The sequence below is a fragment of the Primulina eburnea genome, chromosome 7 (genome assembly GCF_022965805.1).
Source record: "Primulina eburnea isolate SZY01 chromosome 7, ASM2296580v1, whole genome shotgun sequence".
NCBI lineage: Eukaryota > Viridiplantae > Streptophyta > Magnoliopsida > Lamiales > Gesneriaceae > Primulina > Primulina eburnea.
Window position 1 is genome coordinate 4,867,793 of NC_133107.1, and position 15,446 is coordinate 4,883,238.

Below are 15,446 nucleotides of genomic sequence, written 5' to 3' on the forward strand. Positions count from 1 at the left end.
CTTGTAGAAAATATTGCAAAGGCTTGTCATATCCCAAAAACTATTTGTCAGATTCCTCAAGTAACATTGAGAAGGGACAAATATAGTTTTTTAGAAAACGTATTCCTACGTGTTTCAAGTCTTCGATCATTTGATTATTTGTTCGTCGGTTTTCGGGATCGCTCTCTACAAGTATTTTCTCAACAATCTAAAAACTATATTTTGTTGCAATCTGAAATTCGTGAAGATGGAGAGTGGAACAAACATGGCAACATTGAAGTTTATGAATCAAGACATGGTCAAACTTGATAGGTTTGATGGTACGAATTTTACGAGATGGCAAGACAAGCTTAAATTTCTACTTACAGCAATGAAGATCTTCTATATTCTGGATCCAAATTTGGAAGAAATTCCAGCACCTACCGATGGAGAAAATAAAGAACTAAGGGCTAAAAGAGAGAAAAGGCAAGAAGATGATTTGATGTGTCGCGGTCATATTTTAAATGCTTTGTCCGATCGTCTTTACGATCTCTACACAAACACCACGTCTGCTAAGGAAATATGGCAAGCATTAGAAAACAAGTATAAAGCGGAAGAAGAAGGTACAAAGAAATTTTTAATTTCAAAGTACATTGATTTTAAATTTCTTGATGATAAACCATTGTTGCCTCAAGTACATGAACTGCAAGTTATTGTTAACAAAATGAGGGCTGTTGAGATCGAGTTACCGGAATCCTTTCAAGTGGGTGCAATCATTGCAAAATTGCCATCTACGTGGAAAAGTTACCGGAAAAGGATTCTTCATAGTTCTGAAAATTTTTCCTTGGAACAAATACAAAAGCATATGCGTATTGAGGAAGAATCCATGACAAGAGATAAGAATGAAAATTCTTATGAAGGCACATCTAAAGCCAACGTCATAAATCAGCCTACAAAATTCAACAATAACAATAAAAGGATAGGAAATCCATTTGGTCCGAAAAAATCCATAGATAAACTCAAAAGGAAGTCCAAGGGAGCATGCTTTGTTTGTGGAAAATCCGGGCATTATGCTCGAGATTGCAGGTTTAAAAAGAAACCAAGTGATAAAGAGGCAAAGGTTAACTCCGTGGAAATGAACAACATTGTGGCAACTATAAGTCATGTTAATGTTGTTCAAGGAAAAGTTCTAGGTTGGTGGTATGACACATGTGCTACAGTCCATGTTGCATATGATAAGTCATTGTTCAAAAATTATCAAGAAATTGAAGATGGACAAAGATTCAAATGGGAAATGAAGGGCGTTCCAAAGTTGTTGGTAAAGGAAGTGCAGTTTTAAACTTTACGTCAGGAAAAACAATAACTTTGATAAATGTTCTTCACGTTCCGGACATGAATCGAAATCTAGTGAGTGGTGAACTTCTTAGCAAAGAAAAGATTAAGGCTGTATATGAGTCTGGAAAATTGACTCTTTCAATGTCTAATAATTTTGTTGGGAAAGGATTTTCTTGTGATGGGATGGTCAAATTATGTACTAGTGACAATGAAATAAATAAATGTATTTCTTCTGCTTACATGATTGACTCTATTTCTTTATGGCATAGTAGATTAGCACATATAGGAAAATCTACAATGAACAGAATGGTTAAATGTGGCCTTATATCTTGTGATTTAAATAAATTTAAAAAATGTGAAATTTGTGTTAAATGCAAGATGACTAAGAAACCATTTCAAAATGTTGAAAGAAATACTCAAACTCTAGATCTTGTTCATTCGGATATTTGTGAACTAAATGGAATGTTAACAAGAGGAGGAAATAAATATTTTATAACCTTTATAGATGATTGTTCGAGGTACACTTTTGTTTATTTAATAAAACATAAGGATGAACCTTTAACATGTTTAAAGTATATAAAGCTTTAGTAGAAAACCAACTTAATAAAAAGATTAAAATACTTAGGAGTGATAGAGGTGGTGAATATTTCTCAAACGAATTTAATTTATTTTGTGAAGAAAATGGAATTTTGCATCAATGTTCCGCACCTCGAACTCCCGAACAAAATGGTTTGGCGGAAAGAAAAAATCGAACATTTGTAGAAATGATAAATTCTATGATTTTAAATGCAAAATTGCCATTTATGTTATGGGGAGAAGCATTGCTAGCTGCATGTCATATTGTGAATCGAATTCCTCTAAAAAAGAATAATATATCACCTTATGAGATATGAAAAAGAAGAAAACCAAATATAAGTTACTTAAGGGTGTGGGGGTGTCTTGCTTATTGCAAAAACACCAACCCAACGAGGACTAAATTAGGTCCAAGAGGAATTAAATGTGCATTTGTTGGATATGCTACAAATAGTAAAGCATATAGACTTCTAGATTTAGAATCTAACGTTATAATAGAATCTAGGGATGTTGAATTTTTTGAAGATTCACTCACTGTGGAAGATAGTACTAAATTAGTTCTATACAATAAATCTCAAGAGAAGATTGTAGATGGATCATAAAATGAAAAATCTACTAAGGTTATTGAAAAAACCTTTGAACCTAGAAAAAGCAAAAGAACAAGGAAAATAAAATATATAGATCCTAATGAGATTGATTCTCAATTAATATCTCTGTGCTTGGTAGAAGGAAGTAGAAAAGAAGTAGTGAGAACAATCCCAATTGTATTACAGATTGAAAGTGATCCTATGACATATAAGGAAGCTATGTCTTCAAGAGATTCTAGTTTTTGGAAAGATGCTGTAGATGACGAAATGAATTCTATTTTATCAAATCACACTTGGGAACTTGTTGATTTACCTTATGGTTCTATGCCTATTGGTTGTAAGTGGGTGTTTAGAAGAAAATATCATAGTGATGGAACACTTCTAACATTCAAAGCTAGACTAGTAGCTAAAGGGTATAAACAACAAGAAGGAATCGATTATTTTGACACATATGCTCCTGTTGCCAGAATTACAACCATAAGAATTTTATTTGCATTAGCCTCTATTCATGATTTAATAGTACATCAAATGGATGTAAAAACGGCATTTCTTAATGGTGATCTCGATGAGGAGGTATACATGGAACAACCTGAAGGTTTTGTTCTACCAAGAAATGAGAAGAAAGTATGCAAATTATTGAAATCCTTATATGGTTTGAAGCAAGCCCCAAAACAATGGCATGCAAAATTTGATAATAGTATTATTTCAAATGGTTTTGTTCACAATACTGTTGATAAATGTCTTTATCATAAATGTTTTGAAAATTGCATCATATTTATTTGTCTCTATGTTGATGATTTGTTAATAGTAAGTAATAACATGAAAGGCATATTTGAAACAAAGAGGTTTCTATCTTCGATATTCAAAATGAAGGATCTTGGACAAGTGGATGTTATACTTGGGATTAAAGTTACAAGAAACAGTGGGGGTTATGAACTAAACCAAGCACATTATATTGAGAAAATGCTTGATAAGTTCAAACATTTGAATATCAAAGAAGCTAGTACTCCAATTGATCCAAGCATCAAACTAATCAAAAATAATGGAAGGACAGTGGCACAACTTGAGTATGCAAGTGCAATTGGTAGCCTAATATATGCATTGCAATGTACAAGGCCAGACATTGCTTTTGCGGTTAGTAAATTGAGTAGGTTTACCAATAATCCAAATAGTGATCATTGGAAGGCTATTGGAAGAGTTTTTGGTTATTTAAAGAAAACCAAGAACCTTGGATTGCACTATTCAAAATTTCCTGCTATATTAGAAGGATATACAGATGCTAGTTGGATATCGAGTGTTGGAGACAATAAATCTACCTCTGGGTGGGTGTTTACTCTTGGAGGAGGTGCAATATCTTGGAAATCCAAGAAACAAACTTGCATAACACATTCCACCATGGAGTCAGAATTTATTGCATTAGCCGAAGCAGGAAAAGAGGCAGAATGGTTACGCGATCTTTTGTGCGAAATACCTTTGACTTTAAAAACTATTGGTTCAATATCAATATTATGTGATAGTCAAGCCACTCTTGCAAGGGCATATAATGAGATATACAATGGAAAATCTAGGCATATAAGCCTAAGACATACTTATGTGAGAAAATTAATTAAAAGTGGAATTATTTCTCTCACATACGTGAAATCTAGTGAAAATCTAGCAGATCCTTTTACTAAACCTCTTACAAGAGAATTAGTAAAATCTACATCGAGGAAGATGCACTACAAGAAATTTGATCAATAATGACAAAAAAATAATGAGGGTACACAAAAGTGGTCATTACAAGAGTTTTTTTAATAAAAAAATCGCTAAATATAGCGACGGATTAATCACCGTCGCTATATTTAGCGACGGTGTTATCAAAACCGTCGCATCTATAAACATTAGCGACGGTAAATTAACACCGTCGCAAATATAGCGACGGTGTTTCAAAGCGGTCGCTAAATATAGCGACGGTTTTTCAAAGCTGTCACTAAATATAGCGACGGTTTGACTTTAATCTGTCGCAAAATTTAAATTAGCGACAGTCGAATAATAACCATCGCTAAAATGAGCGACGTTTTTTAAATTTGCGACAATATTTTGTCAAACCGTTGCTACTAGCGACGGTTTAATCAAAAACCGTCGCACCATTTCTATAAATACCGCCATTTCCCTCTACAACACTTCACAACACTTAAAAATTTTCTTTCTCACACAAATTTACCTCTTCACAAAACACTTAAAATTTTTCTCTATTACACAATTTTACCATATCACTTTAATTTTTTTCACCACTTAATAACACTTAAAATTTTTTACTTTTACATAATTTTACTACTTAACAATACTTAAAATTTTTCTTTTTTACAAAATTTTAGTTTCTATTTTTTGTTTTATTAGATTTATTAAATTAATAAAATTATTATTTTTTATTTTACGAAACAAATTAGCGACGGATAACATAAACAAAACCGTTGCGAAAATTAGCGACGGTCTTCAAAGGTAATCGTCGCTAAAATTAGCGACGGATTATAAAACTGTCGCTTATTTGGCGACGGATTAGAAATCCGTCGCTACCTTTAGTGACGGGACATCATTCCCCTCATTAATTACCTTTACCTACGAGGGCAATAACGACGGTCCACGACGGGAAATTTCCCGTCATTAAAAGTATTTAATGACGGGATTTGATTATGTAGTGATGATATTTCCCGTCACTAAAGGTCCATTTTCTTGTAGTGATGGGATTAAAACTCCTTGATTGAAATAAATTACCAATAATGGCAACCCTACCAAATATTATTATTTGAATAATATAAGGTTCAAAGGGTAAGAACAAATTATTGATTGTGAAAGTATGCAGTATTTTATTAAAAGTGACCCATCTTTGATGAAAAGGTACTGGATGTTACAGTTAGATGGTTGAACATAAATTGTTCTTAATAAGATTCAGTTCAAGAAACAAGTATCTCAATGTAACATAGATACTGGAAGAATCTTACCTATATGAACTTAAAGATGGTGCCGTCTTAAAAGGAAGTTGAGAGTTGCTTTCTGAAAAGTTCATAGAATGGATGAGTGCAAGGCCTATAAAAGCACTGAGCAAGAAACTGGAACTTGTGAAAATGAGTGTTTATGTGTGATTAATTCACCGATATTGTAATAAGAAATTGTGATTCAAAGCTATTAAGCTATCATTAATTTTACATTTGTATTGTGATTTTTTCACTAAGGTGTGATTCAAATCGAAAGATATCATACTGTATTAATAAACACCGAGTATGAGTTGGATGCTAAATTATTTTGAACAAGTGGGGGATTGTTATAATTTGTTCAATATAATTAAATAAGATAAAAAGATAAAATCTTGATTTCATAACTGCCACATGCAGTTTGTAATTTTCAGTTTTTTAAAATCAAACAACGTGTCTTTTGGCATGTAATTTTTTGGAAGAGATGTCATCAATTCATTGTGGCTTTTGGAGGTGGTTTCTCGGTGACTACAAATAATGCATGTGATTGTGAAAACAATACAAGAATCACAACCTATTTTGAAACCCATTATTTCAACTCAATACACAATTCCAAGTTCTAAATATTTTCTATTGTTACTTGTAGAAAATATTGCAAAGGCTTGTCATATCCCAAAAACTATTTGTCAGATTCCTCAAGTAACATTGAGAAGGGACAAATATAGTTTTTTAGAAAACGTATTCCTACGTGTTTCAAGTCTTCGATCATTTGATTATTTGTTCGTCGGTTTTCGGGATCGCTCTCTACAAGTATTTTCTCAACAGTTAACCAACAGTTCATCGACTTCTGTACGCATTCTTCTGGCTGATATCACCGGAGTTTCGATCAGAATCATGAATAAAACAAATGTTGAGAATACCATTGCCGACGTCTTCATGAATCCGTCTGTGTTGTATATAAGCAAAGATGATAATGAAGTGAAAATGAAGTCGAAGCTACTACGTTTTGGGTTGTATATGTACGCAAGGGACGTCATTCCAAATTACGATCTTGTCCTCGATATATATGTTTCTTGATTGAAGACACTTAAGTTTAAGAGAGGGTCTCATGTGAGATCGTCTCACGGATCCTGATCCATGAAACCGAACAACCATACCAAAATTCACAATAAAAAACAATATTTTTGCATTAAAAATAATATTTTTTCATGGATGACCAAAATAAGAGATCTGTCTCACAAATATGATCCGTGAGACCGTCTCACATAAATTTTTGCCTAAGTTTAACTATGGCTTCTCAGTCAGGTTCTTCCATTAGGACCACAAATCTTTAAAATTCTCATGTTGGGATGCTTTGCACTCAACGACGCCTAAGTTGGAAGTTGAGAAATGGAAGGCTAACTGCTTAGGTTGGTGGCCTAATACCCTTATCGAATAAGCCTCGTTTTGTTAAGTAAGCTAAATTTAAAGAACGTCATTTCTTTGGGTAAACAAGCAAATATACAAGTATATTTTTTGTAAGTCAAGCCTGTCCCAACTATTCGTGTAATTTATTTAAAATTAAAATTTTTATTATCAATTTGAAATGAAAAAGTACAACATAGGAAAAAATTCACAATTGCATATAATTAAAAACAATATTTAAATTAAACATTATGAAATATATAGAATATTAATTCACGGATTTGTGTTATATTACGATTTTTATAAATTTTAAATTACATTTTTTATAATTTCATACTTTTATTATTTTGTTCTTCATCTACAATAATTTATTGGTTTTTTTTTGTTATCACAACCTATGAATGCATGATGTATGCGATAATAGTTTTAAATATCACTATTTGACGTGAAATATGAAATATTAGTTAATTGCATATCTTTGTTCAATATAACATTTTATTCTATATAATTACATTTTCCTCAAATTATATAAAAGATTACAGTTATAAATTATTATTATTACTTTTGACGTAATCGCGAATATTCTAAAGATCAATAAAATTGTTGTTTCTCTTAACTATCATATTTTACTTTGTGAATTCCTCTCTATGATGCTTAACTAACTTAATTATCATAAACGCATGGAGTTGGTAAATGTTATCTATGAATAGAAGTTCATAACAATCTCGTAGAAAAATTTAAACCGTCGACTCTGTAAGAGATCATGACAATAAAATTTAGCCCATGAATACCTCACCACCCAAGAGGTGGGTTTAGGACTTCCATTTGATACGAAATCTTGGAACCTGATCAACTCCTAAGTACCACATGTTAAGCATCATGCCATTGCCCATGAACCAATAATAAACAAAAATCATAACAAGTCCTAGCGGCAATATAAAAAAATATAACAAGTCATAGCAAAAAGTCATATCGACTATAAAAAATGCAACAAATCAATTTAGAAAGTCATAGCAACTATAAAAAAAACAAATAGACCAATTAAGAATATTATTTCTTCAACAAAATAATTGATCGACCTAAAGCAAAGTAACAATTTCCAAACTATCAATGTATTAGGCTACTCAATCGATGTCATCTTTTAAGTCCTGCGATGGGTTGGAAGCCCAACTTTATTAATTATTAAGTTAAGCCCAATTTTATTCATAGCATTAAAGCACAAGATATTAGAGCACAACCACTACGCACTCCTAAATTTATAAATAGATGATGAATATCCTCAATATTCAAGATACGCTATCTCATTTTTCAATTTGATCTACAACTTTTAAATGAAATCAATGAACTGTCTACTTATCTGAATATCGGAGTATTTACGTCGGACAACTTTCGACATCCATAACATATGTTTGTGATGTAAGGGATACCCATATATGACTATCTGAATCCATTTATGGGTTAGCTTCTATGAATACTTGAATCTGTTTACGAGTCAGACGTCTACACCTATATAGACACGTTTACAAGCTAGTCGTCTACGACTGGTTGGATCCGTTCACAAGCCAGTCGTCTAAGAAAATCTGGATTCATTCGCGAGCCAATCGGCTATCACTACCTGGACCTATTTACGATGCCACTAAATATTGCTATTTAGTAAACTTATTTGTAAAATTTATTTATTTTACAATGAATTTTTAGTCCAAGTGAATTATAACAAAGTTATATAAATTGGAACTAGGGGGTCCAATTTATTTAAATGTTATACATCAATTAACTCGCGTTGGATGGGGCGATTTGGAGTCGAGGATAAGTAATTCATTTTGGATTATTATATATAATCTCTCACTGTCGGATAATCGATTGCTGTTTATTAAATAACGACATTGACCTTGGACAACTTCGTTTGGTCCGAGATTCTCGTAGCTATGCGAATATTCCCTTTACAGTGAAATTTGATTTTAAGGAAAATAATAAATATATTTGCCAAATCGGCAAAGTACCTTACTTTATAGAAACTTGATTGATTTATTTATTTATTTTAAATTCATATGCATACAAATGTTGAAAATTTTCAATTTGGATATCTCTACAAGTACAAATGAAATGTTTCTCATTAATAATGATAGAATCAATGCTATCATGTTGTATAGTGGCTCGGGTTCGAGCCTTCCTCATCTTATAGTTTAGAAATTATATAAAAAAAAGAAAATCAATACTATCATGATTCATTCGAAAGTCAAAAGACTAGCAGTTTACGACCGACTAAAACTAAAAAAGCAAGCGTTTTAGTTGTTGGGAAAGACTCTCGAACCAATTTTCTTAGTTGTTCAAACACACTTTCTCAATTTTTGAATTGAGATCCAAATATAACAATAAAATAAAAGATTGTCATAAAAAAAAAATAGTTTGGATAGTATGATATGACGAGCCTGTATTAAGAGGTCGGAGTTTTAATCTCTCTGCTTCTATCATCCAAGTTTTGAGTATGTCACACTGAATAAAGTGTAATTTTACTTGGTCAACATGGATTGTAGTTATTGTGTTGATCTTTTGGATTTATTTAAGGCGCACAAAATATTAGAGCCGTGATTTTTTGTATTAAAAAAAATAAAAAGATACTTTTATTTAAAAGACAAGATTACATCACTCATGACGTTGAAAAATGAATTCATGTCTCTTTACTTTTAATAAGCTATAATAGTGGTTCGGAAAAGTCAAGGTGGGGAGGAGAAAATCCAAATCATATTCACCATTTTTCCAGCTTTTCAACGATGTTCTTTCTCCCACTGTTCACAACTTGAAAAGGAACCCCCTCAAAGTACACTCCATCAGATCGACGTAGATTCTGTGTATATATTTATATATTTCTGAAGATCATAAAATGAAGTCGAACCTGATCACGATAGGCGGCAGTGGAAATTCAGGAGTGTCTGATGATGGGTCGAGAGCCCACTACGACGATCGCTTGGAGAATTTCAGCGGCGGTGGAGTGAGCGAGATTGAAGAGGACTTTTCAATTGATATTAGCAGCAACAGACAGATGAATAATCTTGTCACCATTAAGGAAGAAACCGAGGGAAGCTTGTTTTCCTTCGATTTTCATGGGGGCGGCGATGATTCTGTGTATGTGGCGGTGTGGAAACAGAACGAAGAAGCCAGCATGGATGCGTTGACTTGGGCGATGAAGAATACTGTCATCACCTCTTCTACTGTTGTTTTCCTCATTCATGTCTTCCCCGAGACCAAGTTCATTCCTTCTCCATGTAAGAATCTACGGAACACGTAAGGTATATAAATAAATTCCAAATGTGATTTTCTTTTTTCATTTTAACGATCGTTTGTTGGTAGTGGGGAAGCTTTCAGTGAGTCAAGTGAACCCAGAACAGAAGGAGAATTACATGGCCCAAGAAAGAGGCAAAAGAAGAGAATTCCTTCAAAAGTTTCTTAATGTCTGTCCGACCTCGCAGTCTCAGGTACGGATGAACGAATTTGATTTGGTTAAGGATTTAGTTACGTGGGTATTGAACCAGTTCTTAAAATATACATCGTCTTTTTTTTGTTAAAATTTTTTGAATCTCTTTTAGAATATCACAAGTTTCTTGAATTGTATGCTTAACAAAGTGCGTCAATGGAAAATACGTAGGTTAAAGTGGACACCATACTTATTGAAAGTGACATGGAGGCAAAAGCAATACTGGATCTTATTCCCATTCTTTACATTAAAAAGCTTGTGCTAGGTGCCACCAAATCCAATGTAAGGTACAAAAGGCATGCCACAGGATTCAACCACTAATTAATTCGCATTTATACTAAACAAGCAATACTGGTTTCCGGACGTTTTCTAAAATCTTGTACGACTTGTGGGAATTTTAGGAAGATCAAGTCTGGGAGAGGTAATGGAGTGATTGATCAAATACTGCACAACACACCCGAATTTTGCGATGTCAAGATCATATGTGAGGGGAAGGAAATGGCTGAGTTGATGGAGTCGTCTCCTTTATCTCCATCTCCTTCACCCCGATCGATTGACGCGACTCCCAAACTTGTGCAAGATCAACGGAAAACGGAAAATGATTTGTTTGGTTGCGGATGCTTTAAGGTTCGAGAATAAATCTCAATTACACTTCTGTTGCATTACCTTTTTCGAAGTTTTATACCAAATAACAATGTTCACTCCCTTTTGCGCCACTGTACATGAAGCATTTACATATTGTTTTCATCTTTTCTGAAAAATCATTCTGTTTTTATGCAACTTCTGGCTAAATATTTTTTTTTCAATATTTAAAATCCCGATATTAAAATTAAATGATTCGCATTTTGATGACATTAAAGTTTTTCATCAAAAAACATAATTGAGAAGCATACTAATACTAATATTAATACTAATAAATAATAATAATCATCATCATACATATTTCATGTTGCCCCTTTCAATATTAAACTACTACTCAAGAAAACCAAGTTCCGGAATATAGGACAAAAACCTGAGTTTTGGCAGTGATATTTTCCAGTGAGCAACAAAACGAGAAACCACAATGGAATCACACTACCAATGTCTGGCTCACTTGTTAAATGTCACCAGCAAAAAAACATACAGAGACTACAAATAAAATTTGCTCCTACCAAGTCTTCAATTCAACAACTTGCTCAAGAAATAAAGGAAAAATTTATACATAAAGAGTGGCCTGGCCACATGTTTTCTCCACCCCATGCTTCTCAAGCTACAAACGCCACACAATTTTTCAACATCGAGCCCATTTCGAAGGTCACCTTGCAACCACAATGTCGAATAGAAGGCCTCAAAGGAGTAAGAACACTCCTCGAATGATATTTTTTTTATTGTCTCCGTTGTGCAACCTTTCCGCCGAATTCCCAACTTGATCGCCACTTTCCATGATAATAAAAAATAATAGCTCCCCACAGTTTAACTTCCGGCGATACAGATGTCAACTAGAAGAAATCAAATTCAAGATACTTGTCACTTTTCTGATTCTTATCAGCAGCAGCATGACCTGCCTTTTCGGTGGTTGATGCTCCTGGAAGACGCAGTCTGTCAAAGTCAACAGGCTTTGGTATTTCAGGAGGGGTGGCACAACGTATCAAAGCCCAGTTAACTCCTTCAAAGAAAGGGTGCTGCTTTATCTCTGTCGCTCCTCGTTTATATGCCAACCGATGCTGAGGCTCTTTCACGAGTAACCCTCGAATCAGATCCCTAGCAGCGAAACTGACAACAGGAGATTCTGGGAATCGAAGAGGCTGTCCGACGACATTGAACAATGTTGCTCGATTACCTGATCCTTTAAATGGGGTTTTACCGAACAAAAGCTCATAAATAAAGATCCCAAAAGTCCACCAATCCACAGCACTACCATGGCCTTCACCTTTGATGATCTCTGGTGCAAGATACTCATGAGTTCCAACAAACGACATTGATCGAGCATTGGTTGGTTCAGCAATCAGCTCGGGTAATGGGCTAACTTGGTTCCCGATTTCATTTCTGGGTTTTCTATCTTTCTCGGATTTGCTTGAAAAGAGTCGAGGACCAAAGCATGTTGTTGGGACGACACATGATGGCTGGATGCAGGATGGTCCGATGCATGCTGGTTGGGCACAGTACACAGGATTTTTCCGCTGGGGATCTGAGTCAGAGGACGTCTTAACCAAAGTAGGGCTAACAGCACATCGAAGAGAGAGATCAAAATCTGACAGCATTATATGTCCATCGTCCCTGACAAGGACATTTTCGGGCTTAAGGTCACGATAGACAATCCCAAGCATGTGTAGATACTCTAGTGAGAGCAAGATTTCTGCGACATAAAATCTGCCAGAAAGAGAATGACAGAAAAAAATAAATTGTTAGGCGCACTCGCTTTTATATAAAATAACCTCAATCAACATCTAAGGCTCGAGTTCTGCCCTAGTTTCAAGGAAACAGCTTGTGAAACTAAACAATCCAGAAAAAGATAACTTGTATAACAGAACACAACTGTCTTCACAAACACCACACAGGACATCACTATAGACTGCTAAAAATGCTTATTAGTCGCAACACTAGAATGTTTGATACTAGCTGCACTCCATAAAAAAGAGCTTCAACTAAAATTAAACATAGTATAATCAATAAGATAGCAGTCTTCAAAAGGTGGTGGGGAGGAAAGAGTGGCAGAGGGGGCCAACCTAAAACCCCAAAATTTGGAGGAACAAAACTCCACTCAAGAAAATTTAAGATAGAGGGGTCCCTATTAGCCCTTCTCTGACTCAACTATTGTCCCTCCCCTGTAATCTATATAGTTGAGATAATTTGCATAGAGGTTTAACCCGAAAAGTATTCTGAATTTGTCCAATCCAGTACTCAGATATTTTGCCAACAAATCTTTGCCAAATTTTAACAAAGACATAGGGAAGTTGGAAATAACAACAGATTAGGAAGAGCAATGTGCAGACAAAGAGTCGCTCCTCATGCAAGAAGGTGATATAAATGTATAAGTCCCCGTGCAAAACGCTTTATATGGTAGAGATTCCATAAATAAGTAAAGACTACTCAAAGCATTTGATATTTTTTACTTCATTCTTAAATACTATCCACAGCTGTCTTACTTCACTGCTTGCTCAGAGAAATATTTTCCGGGTTGCCTCTGTCTGAGAGTGTGCAGGTCTCCTCCAGGGCAGAACTCCATAACCAAACAAGAAAATTTATCGGTCTCGAAATGGTTATATAAAGTCGGAAGGAAGGGATGGTCCAGGCACTGCAATATCTCTCTTTCTGTCTGAGCTCGAAGAAGTTTCTTACAACCAGCAAGAGATGTTTTATCCATAACTTTCATTGCAAAGTAACTTTTGGTCCCGCTCAACTCTGCCAAGTAAACACTTCCAATATCTCCACAACCTAATCTTTTCAGGAGCCTGAAATGGCTCAAGCCTAACACGCTGTCTCTGGCACGAACTGCTTGGATGGCTTCCCATTGTAAATCATTTGCTTTATGTGGCTTACTGATACTATTCCTAAAGCTGCTATATGTGCTCTCATCGCTCACATCACTACCCGTGCTTCCTCGGCAAATGCTACTCTTTCCACTCTCTGCCAATCGGCCAGATCACTTATTTTGCCACTTCCGCTGGTTTTTTTTCCAAACATTGAACCGTTCTTTACACTTCCCTGTTCGGATTTCTTCTCTTGATTAACAGAAGTTTCGAACGAGCTTTGTATCTCATTAGCCTCAAGATTTACAATTGTTGACACTTGCTCCGATTCAACAAAAGAAATGTTCGAATCAGAGTTAACATATGACAAATGCAAAGATCCATTGAAATCGATCGGCAATGTCTTTGATTTGCCAGTTTGTATTGGGACTGGCTTAATTACGACACCTGAATCTGCTGATTGTTCAGGATTAAAAGGCTCGGAGTTGCTTAATTTATTTGATTCACTCGCATGGTGGATATCAATAATTTTTTGTTGGAATTCCATGGGAGCTCTAGCATCATGTTTTGAGGCCATGTCACAATCACAAATTTTCTAAAAGTAGATTCAACAAAGATTTTCCACAGTTGCGTCAATAGCTATAATCCCCTTGATTAAACACCGAAAAACTTTGCCTCCACCCACTCCAGAAAACCACAAGCCTGTCAAATATTGATTCAATAGTTTAAAAAACATCATAAAACAGCTTTATTCATGCTTTCTAAGATAGACAAATATGTTCGTTCAAGTACTAGTAGAACAATGAGAAGGAATAAAGATTTCCAAGGCAAAAAAAAACAACAAATTCGCAAAACTCAAATTCTGATCTTACCGAAAAACAGAAAAAATGAACAATCAAAACTTATAGATCAGATTATTCACGTTCACTGAGTTGCAACAATTTACCAATTTTAAAACAATCAGAAAACAAAAAATCATGAGAGCCAAATTCTAACCTCAGGGACCACATCCTCACATCCATAGGACCACATCCTCACATCCATACCTCCCAGACAAACTCAAAAGCTCCAAAACAAAGCAGTACACAGCTTTATCAAACATCAAATGAAGAGAAAATAAGAAAAATAACAATAATAAAAGCTTGAAAAAAATAGAGAGTGAAGGCGCAAGTAGACAATACTAGTCAATCACACAACTCCACAGTCAATAAAGACACACTCTTTTTTTTCCCAGGAAAGAGGCTTTTCCAAATTTTTAAATCAAGCCCACTTCCAGAAAACCTGAAAAGATGGAACCGGACCACCACAAAAAGTAAAGAGGCACTGAATCAAGGTCAGCTGCTGAAAATGCAGAATGCAATTAATAACAACAATTAACAGTAGCCCTTCCCATATAAATCAGATCCCCGTCGTAGAATCGGAATTGAAAGGAAAATCCCAACTCACATCCGGAATCACATAGATATTTTCATAAAATACACAGATTCTTGGAGAAAAAAAGGGCCAAAACCCATAAAGTATAGAACTTGGAAAAAGAAAAAGCACCTAAATTTGCAATGATCGGAAGCTGAAGGCTCTAAAGCTTTGGCAGTGAAAAGGGATGTTGTAGAGGGAAAAGAATCCGCCCCCATTGCACTGTATCTAATTGTTGGCTTTGTACCTGTGACAGTACAAAAAAGGGGAAATTGGATCAGTTTAGTTAATTAATTAACATGCT

General features: G+C 34.7%; 2 protein-coding genes and 1 pseudogene across 3 annotated transcripts; 2 read left to right on the top strand and 1 right to left on the bottom strand.

The window, feature by feature from the left end:
• Positions 1-226: 226 nt before the first annotated feature.
• On the top strand, positions 227-1,297 carry LOC140837431 (uncharacterized). Its single transcript, XM_073203592.1, has one exon. It carries the CDS (start codon positions 227-229, stop codon positions 1,295-1,297), a length of 1,071 nt encoding a protein of 356 aa, XP_073059693.1.
• An 8,205-nt stretch (positions 1,298-9,502) lies between these two features.
• LOC140836043 (U-box domain-containing protein 33-like) lies at positions 9,503-11,044 on the top strand. 2 transcript variants are annotated; one of them, XM_073201456.1, is made up of 4 exons: positions 9,503-10,071; positions 10,157-10,281; positions 10,452-10,567; positions 10,682-11,044. In XM_073201456.1, exons 1-4 carry the CDS (start codon positions 9,690-9,692, stop codon positions 10,917-10,919), a joined length of 861 nt encoding a protein of 286 aa, XP_073057557.1. In that variant the 5' UTR covers positions 9,503-9,689; the 3' UTR covers positions 10,920-11,044. The 2 variants fall into 2 exon arrangements, with proteins under 2 accessions (XP_073057557.1, XP_073057558.1); XM_073201457.1 differs by having other exon boundaries at positions 10,452-10,562; positions 10,682-10,816.
• A 154-nt stretch (positions 11,045-11,198) lies between these two features.
• Positions 11,199-15,446, bottom strand: LOC140836830 (serine/threonine-protein kinase D6PKL1-like; annotated as a pseudogene).

Coding starts and splice junctions, on each gene's coding strand:
- LOC140837431 (XM_073203592.1), top strand. CDS start 227: ATGGAGAGTGGAACAAACATGGCAACATTGAAGTTTATGAATCAAGAC.
- LOC140836043 (XM_073201456.1), top strand. CDS start 9,690: ATGAAGTCGAACCTGATCACGATAGGCGGCAGTGGAAATTCAGGAGTG. Junction 10,072..10,156: donor CAAGTTCATTCCTTCTCCAT/GTAAGAATCTAC, acceptor GTTTGTTGGTAG/TGGGGAAGCTTTCAGTGAGT. Junction 10,568..10,681: donor GCCACCAAATCCAATGTAAG/GTACAAAAGGCA, acceptor TGGGAATTTTAG/GAAGATCAAGTCTGGGAGAG.